At 44.0% G+C, this 17,344-nt stretch overlaps 2 protein-coding genes across 6 annotated transcripts in view; both read right to left on the reverse strand.

The window, feature by feature from the left end:
- Positions 1-5,259, reverse strand: part of LOC112226113 (tyrosine-protein phosphatase non-receptor type 6-like) — a 33,787-nt gene extending 28,528 nt beyond the window's left edge. The window contains exon 1 of one of the 2 annotated variants that reach the window (XM_042308671.1): positions 4,862-5,259. In XM_042308671.1, the coding sequence (XP_042164605.1) occupies positions 4,862-4,872 (11 nt within the window). In that variant the 5' untranslated portion in view covers positions 4,873-5,259. The remainder of the gene's footprint in view (positions 1-4,861) is intronic. The other variant, XM_024390361.2, reaches the window with a different exon arrangement.
- A 549-nt stretch (positions 5,260-5,808) lies between these two features.
- Positions 5,809-17,344, reverse strand: part of LOC112222723 (chromodomain-helicase-DNA-binding protein 4) — a 49,763-nt gene continuing 38,227 nt past the window's right edge. For 3 of the 4 annotated variants that reach the window (XM_042308719.1, XM_042308711.1, XM_042308714.1), the window contains exons 30-41: positions 15,070-15,161; positions 14,732-14,865; positions 14,475-14,619; positions 14,193-14,349; positions 13,265-13,368; positions 12,925-13,168; positions 12,777-12,833; positions 12,525-12,692; positions 12,298-12,406; positions 11,818-11,950; positions 11,399-11,594; positions 5,809-7,087 (exon numbers count right to left, since the gene is read on the reverse strand). In XM_042308719.1, coding sequence (XP_042164653.1) covers positions 6,885-7,087; positions 11,399-11,594; positions 11,818-11,950; positions 12,298-12,406; positions 12,525-12,692; positions 12,777-12,833; positions 12,925-13,168; positions 13,265-13,368; positions 14,193-14,349; positions 14,475-14,619; positions 14,732-14,865; positions 15,070-15,161 — 1,742 coding nt within the window. In that variant the 3' untranslated portion in view covers positions 5,809-6,884. The remainder of the gene's footprint in view (positions 7,088-11,398; positions 11,595-11,817; positions 11,951-12,297; positions 12,407-12,524; positions 12,693-12,776; positions 12,834-12,924; positions 13,169-13,264; positions 13,369-14,192; positions 14,350-14,474; positions 14,620-14,731; positions 14,866-15,069; positions 15,162-17,344) is intronic. The other variant, XM_042308717.1, reaches the window with a different exon arrangement.

The following is a 17,344-nucleotide window of genomic DNA, read 5'->3' on the forward strand; positions in this document are numbered from 1 at the left end:
CCACAATGCAACAGCCAGCTGTTGTGGCTACGGAAGACGCATAGCAACAAAGCAGGGCTGTATAAGTTAACAGCTTGATGTTACAGCGTGACTGCTTGTTGAAGTTAGTGTTACAAATTTCAATACAACCAAGATGCAAAGGAGCAGAGAGTAGGTGAGAGGTGCCATTTAAAGCTCCTGATCTGTAGTGGCTGGGGCCGAGAGCACCATGTATCTTGTGTGCCACATATGTCTGAATGCCTTTTTGTTACAGTGGGGCAAAAAAGTATTTAGTCAGCCACCAATGGTGCAAGTTCTCCCACTTAAAAAGATGAGAGAGGCCTGTAATTTTCATCATAGGTACACTTCAACTATGACAGACAAAATGAGAAAAAAAATCCAGAAAATCACATTGTAGGATTTTTAATGAATTTATTTGCAAAATATGGTGGAAAAAAAGTATTTGGTCACCTACAAACAAGCAAGATTTCTGGCTCTCACAGACCTGTAACTTCTTCTTTAAGAGGCTCCTCTGTCATCCACTCGTTACCTGTATTAATGGCACCTTTTTGAACTTGTTATCAGTATAAAAGACACCTGTCCACAACCTCAAACAGTCACACTCCAAACTCCACTATGGCCAAGACCAAAGAGCTGTCAAAGGACACCAGAAACAAAATTGTAGACCTGCACCAGGCTGGGAAGACTGAATCTGCAATAGGTAAGCAGCTTGGTTTGAAGAAATCAACTGTGGGAGCAATTATTATGAAATGGAAGACATACAAGACCACTGATAATCTCCCTCGATCTGGGGCTCCACGCAAAAATCCCAGAACCACACCTAGTGAATGACCTGCAGAGAGCTGGGACCAAAGTAACAAAGCCTACCATCAGTAACACACTACCCGGCCAGGGACTCAAATCCTGCAGTGCCAGACGTGTCCCCCTGCTTAAGCCAGTACATGTCCCGGCCCGTCTGAAGTTTGCTAGAGAGCATTTGGATGATCCAGAAGAAGATTGGGAGAATGTCATATGGTCAGATGAAATCAAAATAGAACTTTTTGGTAAAAACTCAACTCGTCGTTTTTGGAGGACAAAGAATGCTGAGTTGCATCCAAAGAACACCATACCTACTGTGAAGCATGGGGGTGGAAACATCATGCTTTGGGGCTGTTTTTCTGCAAAGGGACCAGGACGACTGATCCATGTAAAGGAAAGAATGAATGGGGCCATGTATCGTGAGATTTTGAGTGAAAACCTCCTTCCATCAGCAAGGGCATTGAAGATGAAACGTGGCTGAGTCTTTCAGCATGACAATGATCCCAAACACACCGCCGGGCAACAAAAGAGTGGCTTCGTAAGAAGCATTTCAAGGTCCTGGAGTGGCCTAGCCAGTCTCCAGATCTCAACCCCATAGAAAATCTTTGGGGGGAGTTGAAAGTCTGTGTTGCCCAGCAACAGCCCCAAAACATCACTGCTCTAGAGGAGATCTGCATGGAGGAATGGGCCAAAATACCAGCAACAGTGTGTGAAAACCTTGTGAAGACTTACAGAAAACGTTTGACCTCAGTTTTATTTATTTCACCTTTATTTAACCAGGTAGGCTAGTTGAGAACAAGTTCTCATTTACAACTGCGACCTGGCCAAGATAAAGCATAGCAGTGTGAACAGACAACACAGAGTTACACATGGAGTAAACAATTAACAAGTCAATAACACAGTAGAAAAAAAAGAAAAAAAGAGAGTCTATATACATTGTGTGCAAAAGGCATGAGGAGGTGGGCGAATAATTACAATTTTGCAGATTAACACTGGAGTTCCAGTCACAGGCAGCAGAGAACTGGAACGAAAGGCGGCCAAATGAGGTGTTGGCTTTAGGGATGATCAGTGAGATACACATGCTGGAGTGCGTGCTACGGGTGGGTGTTGCCATCGTGACCAGTGAACTGAGATAAGGAGGAGCTTTACCTAGCATGGACTTGTAGATGACCTGGAGCCAGTGGGTCTGGCGACGAATATGTAGCGAGGGCCAGCCGACTAGAGCATACAGGTCGCAGTGGTGGGTGGTATAAGGTGCTTTAGTAACAAAACGGATGGCACTGTGATAGACTGCATCCAGTTTGTAGAGTATTGGAAGCTATTTTGTAGATGACATCGCTGAAGTCGAGGATCGGTAGGATAGTCAGTTTTACTAGGGTAAGTTTGGCGGCGTTAGTGAAGGAGGCTTTGTTGCGGAATAGAAAGCCGACTCTAGATTTGATTTTAGATTGGAGATGTTTGATATGAGTCTGGAAGGAGAGTTTACAATCTAGCCAGACACCTAGGTACTTATAGATGTCATTGCCAACAAAGAGTATATAACAAAGTATTGGGATAAACTTTTGTTATTGACCAAATACTTATTTTCCACCATAATTTGCAAATAAATTCATTAAAAATCCTACAATGTGATTTTCTGGATTTTTTTTCTCATTTTGTCTGTCATAGTTGAAGTGTACCTATGATGAAAATTACAGGCCTCTCTCATCTTTTTAAGTGGGAGAACTTGCACAATTGGTGGCTGACTAAATACTTTTTTGCCCCACTATACAGAGCTGAGAGCTGACGTTGAGAAGGGCTTGTTGCTGTTGTGTATCATTTCTAACACCCAAAAGTGATGACCACCTTCCACAAAGATTCACACACACTGACTAACACACACATACCAAGTGATGACATCTCTTGATCCGGTCACTCCTGCAGGGTATGTACACATACACACACACACTGACTAACACACATACACACGTGTGTATTTCTCGCACCCAAAGTCCAAGTGATGATGATTTGCCTTCATTGAAAGAACACACTCTCACACTGACTAATAGTGACGGGGGAAAACACTGATACAGTTACATATTAGGATATGACTTTTGACGATATATCGTATCATTTTGACAATATTGCAATACTATTTTTGCTATAGTAGGCTGTACATGCACCAAAACTCCATTTTCCTTTCATATCTTGTTCTCCATCTTCTTTTTAAATAAGGAGCCAATTTGTTTTAAGCACATTTATTTCCATGACTGATCAAAACTTGTTTTCTCATGTCTCTCTCTTGTCCCCTCCACAGCAGACATTTGGTGAGCAATATGTTTGGAAAATCGAATTGCAATACATATAGAATCATGAGAATCGTAAGAGCCGCAATACTAATCATACCGACACCTAAGTATTATGATAATATCATATCGTGAGGACCCTGGCAATTCCCAGCCCTACAGGACAACACTTTCCATAGGAATGCTGGCTCATGTTGATTCCAACGCTTCCCACAGTTGGCTGGATGGCTGGAAGTTGGCTGGATGTCCTTTGGGTGGTGGACAATTCTTGATACACACAGGAAACTGTTGAGCGTGAAAACCCCAGGAGCATGCAGTTCTTGACACAAACCGGTGCACCTGGCACCTACTACCATACCCCATTCAAAGGGACTTAAATATTTTGTCTTGCCCATTGACCCTCTGAATGGCACACATGCACAATCCATGTCTCAATTATCTAAAGGCTCGAAAATCCTTCTTTAACCGGTCTTCTCCCCGTCATCTACACTGATTGAAGTGGACATTAATAAGCAATTATAGCTTTCACCTGGTCAGTCTATATCATGGAAGGAGTTCCTAATGTTTTGTACACTCAGTGTATATTGAACTGTATTTTTGTCATGTGTGGGAAAAGTGACATGTACGTAGAAACATATCTAGGGAAAAAGTGTGTAAAAACAAGGTTGCTTTTGTCCTCTGAAGGGAGGGGTGGGGGGCATAGGAGGTTGGTGGCACCTTAATTGGGGAGGATGGGCTCGTGGTAATGGCTGGAGCAGAATCGGTGGAATGGTATCAACAACATCAAACACATGGTTTCCAACACATCCGTTCCAGTCATTATTATGAGCCGTCCTCCCCTCAGCAGCCTGGTGGGGGATGGGTTTGAAATAAATACTAATAAATGACACCTAAGAGCCCTGTCTGACAGTAACTATTGTCAAAACAAGAATCTTCCAGGGCTATCACTTTGGCTTGCAAATCGTATCATCTCTCTTGCCTGGACATTTAAATGTATGTAAATACACAGAGTATACAAAAGCTTTCTGTGACATAGACTGACCAGGTGAATCCAGGTGAAGCTATGACCCTTATTGATGTCACCTGTTAAACCCACTTGAATCAGTTTAGATGAAGGGGATGAGACAGGTTAATGAAGGGGTTTTAAGCCTTGAGACAAATGAGACATGGACTGTGTATGTGTGCCATTCAGAGGGTGAATGGCAAGACAAAAGATTGAAGTGCCTTTGGTAGTAGGTGTCAGGCGCACCGGTTTGTGTCAAGAACTGCAACGCAGCTGGGTTTTTCACGTTCAACAGTTTCCTGTGTGTATGAAAAATGGTCCACCACCCAAAAGCAAATCCATCCAACTTGATACAACTGTGGGAGGTCAACATGGGCCAACATCCCTGTAGAATGCTTTCGACACCTTCTAGAGTCCAATTGAGGCTCTTCTGAGGGCAAAAGCGGGTGCAACTCAAAAATAGGAAGGTGTACACTCAGAATGATCAGCCAATGAGAACATAATTAGTTCTCCCATGTATGATTTTAAATACATACATTACAGAAGGCTAGAGTACATACACAAGCATGCGAGCGAGCACACACACGCACACACATGCACAGACTAACAGACGTTTGTACTGCAGGTGTTAGAACAATGGTTAACACCAGGAATTGCAGACACACTAACATACTGGTTAGTGAAACAAAACGCCTGCAGCAGTTTGAGTTGGGCTCTCTTCCCCTTTCACACCTGTGAGCTTCACATGCTAACTGTGTCTATAGATAGTACTTACCCACAAGACATTGAATGGACTTTTGCTCAGGTGTTCTAGACAGCAGTTCAGTCTCATAGATCCAGTCTTTACAACAGAACAAAGATGAGCTAGAGGTTAGTGCAGTGTGGTCTGTCCACTGTGTCCAGTTAACTAGCGTATACTACACTGTTCCCGCTGCTTCTCTCTCCTGTCCCTCTATCTACCTCTTCTTTCTCACTCATTTCCTCCCCGTCTCTCCCTGTTGTTCCCCTTCTCTACAATTCCTCTGACTGCCTTCTCTCTATCCCTCCGTCCCTGTCTCTGTCCTGTTAAGTTATCAGCAGGCTCTATTACAACGCAGTATTTTCTCCTGCCCTGTCATTTCCCCTAACTTTCTTAATTGCACCTCTCTCTGTCTGGGAAAACAAGTCTGTTCCTGTCTCTCTCTTCTTCTCTCCCTCTAACTGTCCACTTGTTCTCCTTCCCTCTCCTGCAAAAGGAAATTAGCATTCACCTTTCCCATCATACATTTACAGCCACACTCCCTCCACTTCCTGTACCTGTGTTCTATGGTTGCATTACTTTATAGATACAGTTAAATCAGATGATGCCCTTCCACAGACCTTGTAGGTCAAATTATAACGCGTACCATTGGTCATTTAAGCAATAAGGCCCGAGGTGTGGTATATGGCCAATATATCATGGCTAAGGGCTGTCCTTAACCGCGACGAAACGTGGAGTGCCTGGACACAACCCTTAGCCATGGTATATTGACCATATATCACAAACCCATGAGGTGCCTCATTACTATTATAAACTGGTTACCAACGTAATTAGTGCAGTAAAAATACACATTTTGTCATACCCGTGGTATACCACGGCTGTCAGCCAATCAGCATTCAGAGCTCAACCCCACCCAGATTATAATACAATGCAATGTGCCCAGGTAATAATGCCCTCACATAATAAAGGGCAAAGAAACAAGCTTCACAAACTGTTACCCTTTTTATTGGAGTTCTCAGAAGAAACTGTAACGATAAAAACAACAAGCTGGTAACCATAATAATATTCCAAAATGTAAAAGAACAAAACATTAGACTAAGACATTAAATTAATTTAGAGATTGCCATCATTCTCAATGCAGCCCCGTGTGTCGACACTAGTGGAGCTATTGCATGTCCTTATTTGGGCAAAAAGGGGGCGAGGCCTCCGGGAACATTTGTGACACAATCGCTCAGGAATGGAGAGCTGCAGGACAGGGCATGGCTGAGGAGCAGGGAGAGCCAATAACAGGCTAGTGTTATGGACCACCTGAGTTTACAGGTGAAGGGAGCAGTGAAGAGGGGGAGGGGCAGGAGTGTAACACAGAACCAATATTATTCTACTAAAGCGTCCTCATCAGTTGATAGTTATTAACAGTCTCTCTGTGGGAAGTATAGAGCAGTGTACCCACCTACACACACAGACACACACACATACACTCAGAAGAGGTACACACCCAGAAATGGAATGGGCAGAACAGACATAGTTCTAAATTCCACATGATTTCATATTTACCGAATTGAATTGTACATGTTGCATATCAAATTTAATTCTGCACACCCATAGAACAACGAGTCCACATATTATAGAACCTTTACTTGGAGTAGAAAAGTCCATTTGACCCATTCTAATTCTATGGGACAGAGCCAGGTACACCGCTGTCTATTTTAGAGACAGGCTTGGGGAAAGATACAGTGAAAACAACCTCTGTGTGAAAGTTAGACACATAACAGACAGACACAGTGCTGCAGTTCATTAGGTAGATACTGTAGAGAAGGTGTTCCCAGTGGAGAACAGAGACTGTGTTCCTTCAGGTGTCTTTGGGTGAAGAGGAAGCAGAACATTTGTCGTCTGCTGTGTCCAGAGAAGATGTGTTGGTGGGTAGAGACCTTACTCTACTGTCCAGAGTGTGAGTTTTGGTTTGGGGACAGGAGAGGTGCAGAGCGGGGTGAGATGAGGGTCACTCTCCAATTCCAAAACACGGGTGGGAGAACGCCTTAGGGAGGACTGGCGGAATTGGTCAGCGTGGCACCTGCATCTGCTGTGTCGTCTGTGATTGGCTCTGGCCGGTGACCTCGGACCCGCGGCTGGCCAATCGGCTGAGGATGTTCCTCTCCGACATCTGCAGCCTCACGGCGACGGGTGGTATACGGGCGATGGTTGCCGGGAGACGGGTGACGTCGGCCTTCATGTCACTCAGAAGCTCCTCAAGCTGTTTGAGAACTGAAGGAGAGAGACATAGTTACCACCACCAAAGTCCAACTGACAGAGTTTAGGAAACAATGACGAGAGGGACAGAAATAAGAAAAATAGATGATGGAAGTGGGTAAGAACAGCAGAGACAGAAAAGAGACAATGAGAAAGAAAGAGAGCGAGTCTGTGTTTGTGTGTGTGTGTAGCCTACTGTCATGACGTTGCCCTGTTGGTGAGGTTTATGACCCCCATAAATACCTTTCCCCCTTTTCTCTCTCTACTAAACAGAATGGACACTTGGAAAGCCCTTTGTTAACTTCTTGGTGACTGGGGGGCAGTATTGAGTAGCTTGGATAAATAAGGTGCCCCGAGTAAACTTCCTGCTACTCAGCCATAAAAGCTAGAATGTGCATGTACAGTGGGGCAAAAAAGTATTTAGTCAGCCACCAATTGTGCAAGTTCTCCCACTTAAAAAGATTAGGCCTGTAATTTTCATCATAGGTACACTTCAACTATGACATACAAAATGAGAAGAAAAAAAATCCAGAAAATCACATTGTAGGATTTTTAATGAATTTATTTGCAAATTATAGTGGAAAATAAGTATTTGGTCAATAACAAAAGTTTATCTCAATCCTTTGTTATATACCCTTTGTTGGCAATGACAGAGGTCAAACGTTTTCTGTAAGTCTTCACACACTGTTGCTGGTATTTTGGCCCATTCCTCCATGCAGAACTCCTCTAGAGCAGTGATGTTTTGGGGCTGTTGCTGGGCAACACGGACTTTCAACTCCCTCCAAAGATTTTCTATGGGGTTGAGATCTGGAGACTGGCTAGGCCACTCCAGGACCTTGAAATGCTTCTTACGAAGCCACTCTTTTGTTGCCCGGCGGTGTGTTTGGGATCATTGTCATGCTGAAAGACGCAGCCACGTTTCATCTTCAATGCCCTTGCTGATGGAAGGAGGTTTTCACTCAAAATCTCACGATACATGGCCTCATTCATTCTTTCCTTTACACGGATCAGTCATCCTGGTCCCTTTGCAGAAAAACAGCCCCAAAGCATGATGTTTCCACCCCCATGCTTCACAGTAGGTATAGTGTTATTTGGATGCAACTCAGCATTCTTTGTCCTAAAAACACGACGAGTTGAGTTTTTACCAAAAAGTTCTATTTTGGTTTCATCTGACCATATGACATTCTCCCAATCTTCTTCTGGATCATCCAAATGCTCTCTAGCAAACTTCAGACAGGCCTGGACATGTACTGGCTTAAGCAGGGGGACACGTCTGGCACTGCAGGATTTGAGTCCCTGGCGGCGTAGTGCGTTACTGATGGTAGGCTTTGTTACTTTGGTCTCAGCTCTCTGCAGGTCATTCACTAGGTCCCCCTGTGTGGTTCTGGGATTTTTGCTCAAAGTTCTTGTGATCATTTTGACCCCACGGGGTGAGATCTTGCGTGGAGCCCCAGATCGAGGGAGATTATCAGTGGTCTTGTATGTCTTTCCTAATAATTGCTCCCACAATTGATTTCTTCAAACCAAGCTGCTTACCTATTGCAGATTCAGTCTTCCCAGCCTGGTGCAGGTCTACAATTTTGTTTCTGGTGTCCTTTGACAGCTCTTTGGTCTTGGCCATAGTGGAGTTTGGAGTGTGACTGTTTGAGGTTGTGGACAGGTGTCTTTTATACTGATAACAAGTTCAAACAGGTGCCATTAATACAGGTAATGAGTGGAGGATAGAGGAGCCTCTTAAAGAATAAGTTACATGGTCTGTGAGAGCTAGAAATCTTGCTTGTTTGTTATTGACCAAATACTTCTTTTCCACCATACTTTGCAAATAAATTCATTAAAAATCCTACAATGTGATTTTCTGGATTTTTTCCCCCTCATTTTGTCTGTCATAGTTGAAGTGTACCTATGATGAAAATTACAGGCCTCTCATCTTTTTAAGTGGGAGAACTTGCACAATTGGTGGCTGACTAAATACTTTTTTGCCCCACTGTAATTAGTATATTTGGGTAGAAAACACTCTGAAGTTTCTAAAACTATTTGAATGATGTCTGTGAGTATAACAGAACTCATTTGGCAGGTGAAAACCTGAGAAAAATCCAACCCGGAAGTGGGAAATCTGAGGTTTGTAGTTTTTCAGCTCATTGCCTTTCCAATATCCAGTGTCTGTTGGGTCATTTTGCACTTCCAAAGGCTTCCACTAGATGTCAACCGTCTTTAGAACCTTGTTTGATGCTTCTACTTTGAAGGGGGACAAATGAGAGGATTGAGCCAGGTGTCTGGCAGATTGCCATGAGCTTGTGACGTGCGGTCATGTGAATGTTAGCTTGCGTTCCATTGCTTTTCTACAGAGAAAGGAATTCTCCGGTTGGAACATTATTGAAGATTTTTGATAAAAACATCCTAAAGATTGATTCTATACCTCTTTTGACATGTTTCTACGACCTGTAATATAACTTTTTGGACTTTCATCCGACCTTTCGGTTGGAGGCGCGTTTGGATTTGTTTACCAAACGCCCTAACACAAGGAGGTATTTGGACATAAATTATGAACTTTATCTAACAAATCAAACATTTATTGTGGAACTGGGATTCCTGGGAGTGCATTTTGATGAAGATCATCAAAGGTAAGTGAATATTTATGATGCTATTTCTGACTAATGTTGACTCCACAACATGGCGGAAATCTCTTTGGCTGTTTTGGTCTCTGAGCGCCGTACTCAGATTATTGCATGGTATGCTTTTTCCGTAAAGTTTTTTTGAAATCTGACACAGCGATTGCATTAAGGTGAAGTATATCTTTAATTCCATGTATAACACTTGTATTTTCATCAACATTTATGATGAGTATTTCTGTAAATTGATGTGGCTCTCTGCAAAATCACTGCATGTTTTGGAACTACTGAACATAACACGCCAATGTAAAATGAGATTTGTGGATATAAATATGCATTTTATCGAACAAAACATACATGTATTGTGTAACATGAAGTCCTATGAGTGTCATCTGATGAAGATCATCAAAAGTTAGTGATTCATTGTATCTATATTTCTGCTTTTTGTGACTCCTCTCTTTGGCTGGAAAAATGGCTGTGTTTTTCTGTGACTTGGTGGTGACCTAACAATCGTTTGTGGTGCTTTCGCTGTAAAGCCTTTTTGAAATCAGACACTTTGGCTGAATTAACAAGAATTTTATCATTAAAATGGTGTAAAATACTTGTATGCTTGAGGAATTTTAATTTTGAGATTTTTGTTGTTTTGAATTTGGCGCCCTGCACTTTCACTGGCTGTTGGCGAGGTGGGACGCTACCGTCCCGAAGAGGTTACAGAGAGGTACAGAGAGGTTAACATAGAGAGAGTATGGTAACATCAAAAGGTTGGGAACGGAACATCTTTTGGTAATCCAACCAGTTGAAAGTATCCGTTGGTACTTAAAGAATATGATGTCAGATCAGTTGTGGTCTGAGACATTACTGCTGATGACATAAACTGTGTCTTGGAAAATCTACACATTCTAGATTCACATAGAATTGTTGTGCAATTTAAATGTTATGAAACTATTTGTGAAAAGATGAAATTTAATTTGTTTTTAAAATGAGAGAATCTTTTCATAAGTAAAATGTGCTCAATCAGTGGCCACGCCCACGTGAATAGGCATTGGTTGGAAATTATGAACCAACCCCTTTTCTACATTTCTATAAGAGCTCCAGTGACCCAATTCACGGCTGACTAAGCCAGCATAAGCTCTGGTTGCAAATGGTTGAACGACCATTTGAATGCATAAGATTCTGTATTTATGATAGCATAGCTTCATAAGGTCCGATAGAGACCCAATCCTTTTGTTCCTCAGTCTTCCCGGGCTTTCATTCATACCCAACCCCCTTTCTTTGTGTAACCAGCCATCATATCGGTTTTATCCACTATAGGGAAGTTTTCTTTTAGGACATAATTAGTCATCAATGTATGATCCATCCTGTGTAGATGGAATTCTGTGTGATTTTTAGTAAATAAATAATTAAACCAAATTTTCTATTGCTGATTCAACTTGTTAGACTGGGTTCGTGAAGATAACAAATAATTTTACGATGTTCAGATGTGACTGAATAAGGTTACGATTTATAATTGACTGCTATTGCTATAAAAGATTACCACATCTTTAAGAGTTTACTCGGAAGACAACAGCTCTATAAACATTCTTCTGTGGTGCCCCGACTTCCTAGTTAATTCAATTTTCTATGATTAGTTTAATCAGGTAATATTAATGACAGAAAATTGATTTGATACAATAGCATGTCAAATATCACTTAATCCATAGTAAAGACGCATCACTACCTTTGTGCAGTACTGCGTTAGCAGGCTTGTTCCCTGACATGGACTCCTTGCTGAGGTGTTGGTGGGACTCAGCCAGACACTCCACCTCACTGAAGCGGGTGTTGAGGGCCATGGAGGGGTGGGCCGGGTCCTCAGACATGTTCAGGTAGGCTGCCCTGCGAAGCTGCTCCTCAATCACCAATGCCTGCTCCAACAACTAGAGACCGAGAGAGGGGGGGGGGTACAGAGATGAGAGGGATGAGGAGGAGAGGCAAAGAGAGAGAAGGAAGGGATATGACAGGAGGAGAGAGGGAAGAGGTAAACAGAGTGATTAACAGAAAGAAACAAACAGTGGGAGAGAGGGATGGCTCAACAGAACACAGAGAGAGTGTGTTCCAATAGACAGAAGCAGCCAGAAACATCCCGCCAGCTCAGCGCACCTTAAACCTTCTGGCCAAGAACTTGTTCTTGATCTCCAGGAAGTTTCCTCGGCTCATCTCCCCCTTGAAGGGCTCGTTGAGGATAGCATACTTCACGTCGCTCTGCACGTCCTGCCAGCGAGCGTAACCGTGTCTGAGAGGCGCCACGGTCAAAGGTCATGACATCATAATGATTCACAGTCCTCCCACAAACCACTGACATCCTGCTGACTAGTGCAGTTGTCTCCAACCCTGGTCCTATCGGTTTTAGTTCCAGCCCTGCACTAACATACCTGATCCAACTAATAACCTACTCCTCCACACTTTGATTAGCAGAGTGATCTTGGTACAGAGAGACCTTGGTACAGAGAGACCTTGGTACAGAGAGACCTTGGTACAGAGAGACCTTGGTACAGAGAGACCTTGGTACAGAGAGACCTTGGTACAGAGAGACCTTGGTACGTTGGTACAGAGTGACGTTGGTACAGAGTGAAAGGATACTGTATGATGCCGGCCAGCAGCCAGTAGTCATGGCGACGATGCCAGATCTCAAATGTTTTCTTGGTGACGGTCGCCGCCCTCTCCTCGTTCTGCCACAGAGAGTGGAGCTCTGGAGAGAGATGTTAAGAGAGACTGAAAATGAACAAAGGACAGTTTGCATCCCCCTGGTTACTAGATAAGGTTAGGGAGTTGGGGAGGGTTAGCTGATCCTAGATCTGTGTGTGTACCTGTGAATCCTCCGTCTGCGATGTTGAACATGAACCTCTGCTTGGTAGCCTTCTTCTTCTCCTCACTCACATTCACCACTGCTGCTGCCACTCCTTCTTTACTGTTCTCTCCATTCTGCAGCTTGCCAGACTCCTCGGTCTTCAAACCATCTTTCTCCTCTTTTTGCTCTGAAGGGAGGAAGAATACTGGGTTAGCACCATATGTTTGTTTGTGTGTGTGCATAAATGTGTGTATGGAACAGAAGAACCTACCTTTCTTGTCCTCTGCAAGAGGACTGGTGTCCATCTTCTCCTCTTTGCTCTCCTCTACTATAACAGAGAGAACACAGGTCAGGGGTCACAACCACAGGAGACATGACCTTAATACAATATCTGTGTCACCCTGACCTTCCCGACTGACCTTTAGGCTTGGCCTCCTGTGACACTGTGGCCTCTGACCCTTCACCTTTGACCTCAGTGGGGGAATCGTTCTCCTTGTCTGCAGTCTCCTTTTGGGTTTCCTCGGTTTCCTTGTCTTCAGTCTCTTTATCCTCCTTCTCTTCTGTGTCTTTGTTCTTTTCTTTGTCGTTCTCTGTGGTGGAGGACTCTCCCTCTGCCTCTTTCCTTTCAGAGCGTTTTTCCATCTCGTCTGGGATTTCAATAATCTGTGAGGAGGAAAAAGGGGTCAGGATTAGGGTAGTGATGGGATGACATCACAATCTGAGCGGAGGGTGCAGTATAATGTAATAAAGAAGGTTCACCTCTGGGTCTTCTGTCTTGCTGTGCACCCTGCCGTCCTTTTCTGCCTCTCCCTCCTTCTTTACCTCCGTCTCCTTGCCAGTGTCTTCAGACTTAGTGAGGTCCTCTGTTAGCGACAAAGAGAGCGTGAGAATGATTGAGTATATTTTCATCTTACGGTGTTTGTGTGTACCTGGGGCGGGGATGTTGGGCTGTGTGTGTGTGTGTGTGTACCTGGGGCGGGGGTGTTGGGCTGTGTGTGTGTGTACCTGGGGCGGGGGTGTTGGGCTGTGTGTGTGTGTGTGTGTAACTGGGGCGAGGGTGTTGGGCTGTATGTGTGTGTGTACCTGGGGCGGGGGTGTTGGGCTGTGTGTGTGTGTGTACCTGGGGCAGGGGTGTTGGGCTGTGTGTGTGTGTACCTGGGGCGGGGGTGTTGGGCTGTGTGTGTGTGTACCTGGGGCGGGGATGTTGGGCTGTGTGTGTGTACCTGGGGCGGGGGTGTTGGGCTGTGTGTGTGTGTGTACCTGTGGCGGGGTGTTGGGCTGTGTGTGTGTGTACCTGGGGCGGGGGTGTTGGGCTGTGTGTGTGTGTGTACCTGGGGCGGGGGTGTTGGGCTGTGTGTGTGTGTACCTGGGGCAGGGGTGTTGGGCTGTGTGTGTGTGTACCTGGGGCGGGGGTGTTGGGCTGTGTGTGTGTACCTGGGGCAGGGGTGTTGGGCTGTGTGTGTGTGTGTACCTGGGGCAGGGGTGTTGGGCTGTGTGTGTGTGTGTACCTGGGGCGGGGGTGTTGGGCTGTGTGTGTGTGTACCTGGGGCGGGGGTGTTGGGCTGTGTGTGTGTACCTGGGGCGGGGTGTTGGGCTGTGTGTGTGTGTGTACCTGTGGCGGGGGTGTTGGGCTGTGTGTGTGTGTGTGTGTGTGTGTGTGTGTGTGTGTGTGTGTGTGTGTGTGTACCTGGGGCGGGGGTGTTGGGCTGTGTGTCAGCGGGGGTTCCAGTAGAAGGTGTTTTGACATCCTCTCCAGCAGCGATGGCTGCCAGCCTCCTGTTCTCCTCCAGCTCCATCATCCAGGGCATGGACCACTGGCCGTTCACATGCTCAAACTCCTGCACCTGGACATCAATACAATCAATACATACACCAATTAGATGAAAACAAAACAACAAATGATTAACTGATAACACCAATGACTGATCAGAAAAAATACCAAATGTTGTAAAGAAATGACATTGCTTACTTTCTTCCTGATCAATGACATCACACCGATGCGAGTAAGGACGTGTTGTCGTGACAAACCCTCCCGTGGAACCCCGTCAGCGAAGGTCTCCGCTCCGTCAGCCCCCGGCTCACAGAGATGACGCATGAAGAGGGAGACATACGCCCTGAGAGGGAGAGAGAATACTGTTATAAGGACCCCTGGGAACACACATACACATAAAGACTGCACACACACGCACAAATAGATAGACCATAGACATTAACACACAGACTCACTTGAACTCTTTCTCAGACTTCCCCCTGAGGTCTCTGACCAGCCACTGGGTGGTGAAGGCATCCTGAGGAGGCATCCCATAGCGCATCACTGCATTCAGGAATGCCTTCCTCTGGCGCGCATTGAAGCCCAACACCTAAGAGAGAGGGGGGTTTAGAGCAACATACACACTGAAAGAGACAAAAGACAAGTGGTAAAGAGAGAGAGGAAAATGTGCAGGCAGAAGTAGACATGGTGAAAGAAAAGACTGCTTGTTGAGGGAGATATGAAGAGAACAATGTCGATTTTTATTTTGAGAGTGACAGACGATGAGAGAGACTGATAGAAGTCGCAGTCTGACCTCAATGTTGCCTCCCACTCTGGCCAACAGGGGTGGCAGCGGTTTGTCCCTTTCATTCCTCAGCCCCTTGCGGCTTGGCCTGCGGGAGTTGGCTTGTTGGAGGGAGAAACACAGGTCATGTCAGTCACACACACACACTACACTCACACACAGAAAATACACACACAATTCATCCGGCAAAAGAGTTGGGGTAAACTCCCTACATCACTATATGAGATTTTGATTGAATGACCCCTCAAAACAGCATGGAATTGTGTGCTATTCTACCCCTCTACCGGATGTTGTTTTAGCAAGTCTTTGCAATTTTTACAACCAATTGCAGATAAAAGTTGCAGACAGACCTACTTGAAATAGTGTACCATAGAATATGACATGATAAGAGATTCAAAAAGACATTAATTGATTCATTGTTGCTGTATCATTAGTTCACACCTCAGAAAACAGTCTCAAGGAGGAAACTGTGTGTATCATTAGTTCACACCTCAGAAAACAGTCTCAAGGAGGAAACTGTGTGTATCATTAGTTCACACCTCAGAAAAGTCTCAAGGAGGAAACTGTGTGTATCATTAGTTCACACCTCAGAAAACAGTCTCAAGGAGGAAACTGTGTGTATCATTAGTTCACACCTCAGAAAAAACAGTCTCAGAAAACAGGAGGAAACTGTGTGTATCATTAGTTCACACCTCAGAAAACAGTCTCAAGGAGGAAACTGTGTGTATCATTAGTTCACACCTCAGAAAACAGTCTCAAGGAGGAAACCGTGTGTATCATTAGTTCACACCTCAGAAAACAGTCTCAAGGAGGAAACTGTGTGTATCATTAGTTCACACCTCAGAAAACAGTCTCAAGGAGGAAACTGTGTGTATCATTAGTTCACACCTCAGAAAAGTCTCAAGGAGGAAACTGTGTGTATCATTTCAAATGTCTCTATTCCTTCAGCTCTTTTGTGAGTGTAATGTTTACTGTCCATTTTTTATTGTTTATTTAACTTTTGTTTATTATCTATTTCACTTTCTTAGGCAATGTAAATATATGTTTCCCATACCAATAAAGCCCTTTGAATTGAATTAGTAGCTATCATATTCACAGACGATGCTGCTACTCCTCGATATCTCTGATCATGAAAGAACACTCACAAGAATAGACGTCGTCTTAGGTGCTTTCAACAGTTTCTTCTAATTCTATGTATGAGCACCACACTATAAACTTCAAAATAAGAATTTGAACAGATCCTCAAAAAGAACATGGATGATTCACTGTACAGAATTGATATATTCTGACCATGTTGCTGCCCTGTCTTACAAGTCGATGCAGGAGATAGTCTGTTTCTGTATAATCTGTAGGGGTCATTTGAAAGACGTTAGCATGGGACACAGCTTCGTAACACTCCTGGTAGAACTGACCTTAAGCACAGATCTATAATCAGATTATTCTATCCCCAATCCTAAATGAACCATTAGGTGTGATGAACAAATATCTAACCCTGTATCAGTAGTTGGGGCTACCGCCCTTTCTAACTGCCGTTGGCCATTAAGTATTGGGTTTGTGCTTACTTACACTTGATGTGTGGAATAGTTTCATATTATTATCGTTTAATTGGCATCTGTTACAACTAGCTGACAGAATCAGTTGCTCTCTCTCGCGCTCATTCTCACACACAAACGCACACACTTTCACTTTCTGTCCTTTGCAGGAAAACACACAAGCAAACACTAATTCGAACTGGCACATACAGAGATTCATTTATTTGCACTCATACAGTGCATTCGGAAAGTATTCAGACCCCTTCACTTTTTCAATATTTTGTTAAATTTCAGCCTGGTTCTAAAACAGATGAGTTTTTTCCCCCTCATCAATGTACACACAATATGCCATAATGACAAAGCAAAAACAGGTTTGGAGAAATTTTTGCCAATGTATTCAAAATAAAAAATGGAAATATCACATTTACTTAAGTATTCAACCCTTTACTCAGTACTTTGTTGAAGCCCCTTTGGCAGTGATTCCAGCCTTGAGTCTTCTTGGGTATGACGCTACAAGCTTTTATTTGATTTATTTCACCTTTATTTAACCAGGTAGGCCAGTTGAGAACAAGTTCTCATTTGCAACTGCGACCTGGCCAAGATAAAGCAAAGCAGTGTGACACAGACAACAACACAGAGTTACACATGGAGTAAACAATAAACAAGCCAATAACACAATAAACAAGTCATAAACAAGTCACACTCCCCATCCAACCTGACAGAGCTTGAGAGAATCTGCAGTGAAGAATGGG

The sequence above is a fragment of the Oncorhynchus tshawytscha genome, linkage group LG03, assembly GCF_018296145.1.
Source record: "Oncorhynchus tshawytscha isolate Ot180627B linkage group LG03, Otsh_v2.0, whole genome shotgun sequence".
Classification (NCBI taxonomy): Eukaryota; Metazoa; Chordata; class Actinopteri; order Salmoniformes; family Salmonidae; genus Oncorhynchus; species Oncorhynchus tshawytscha.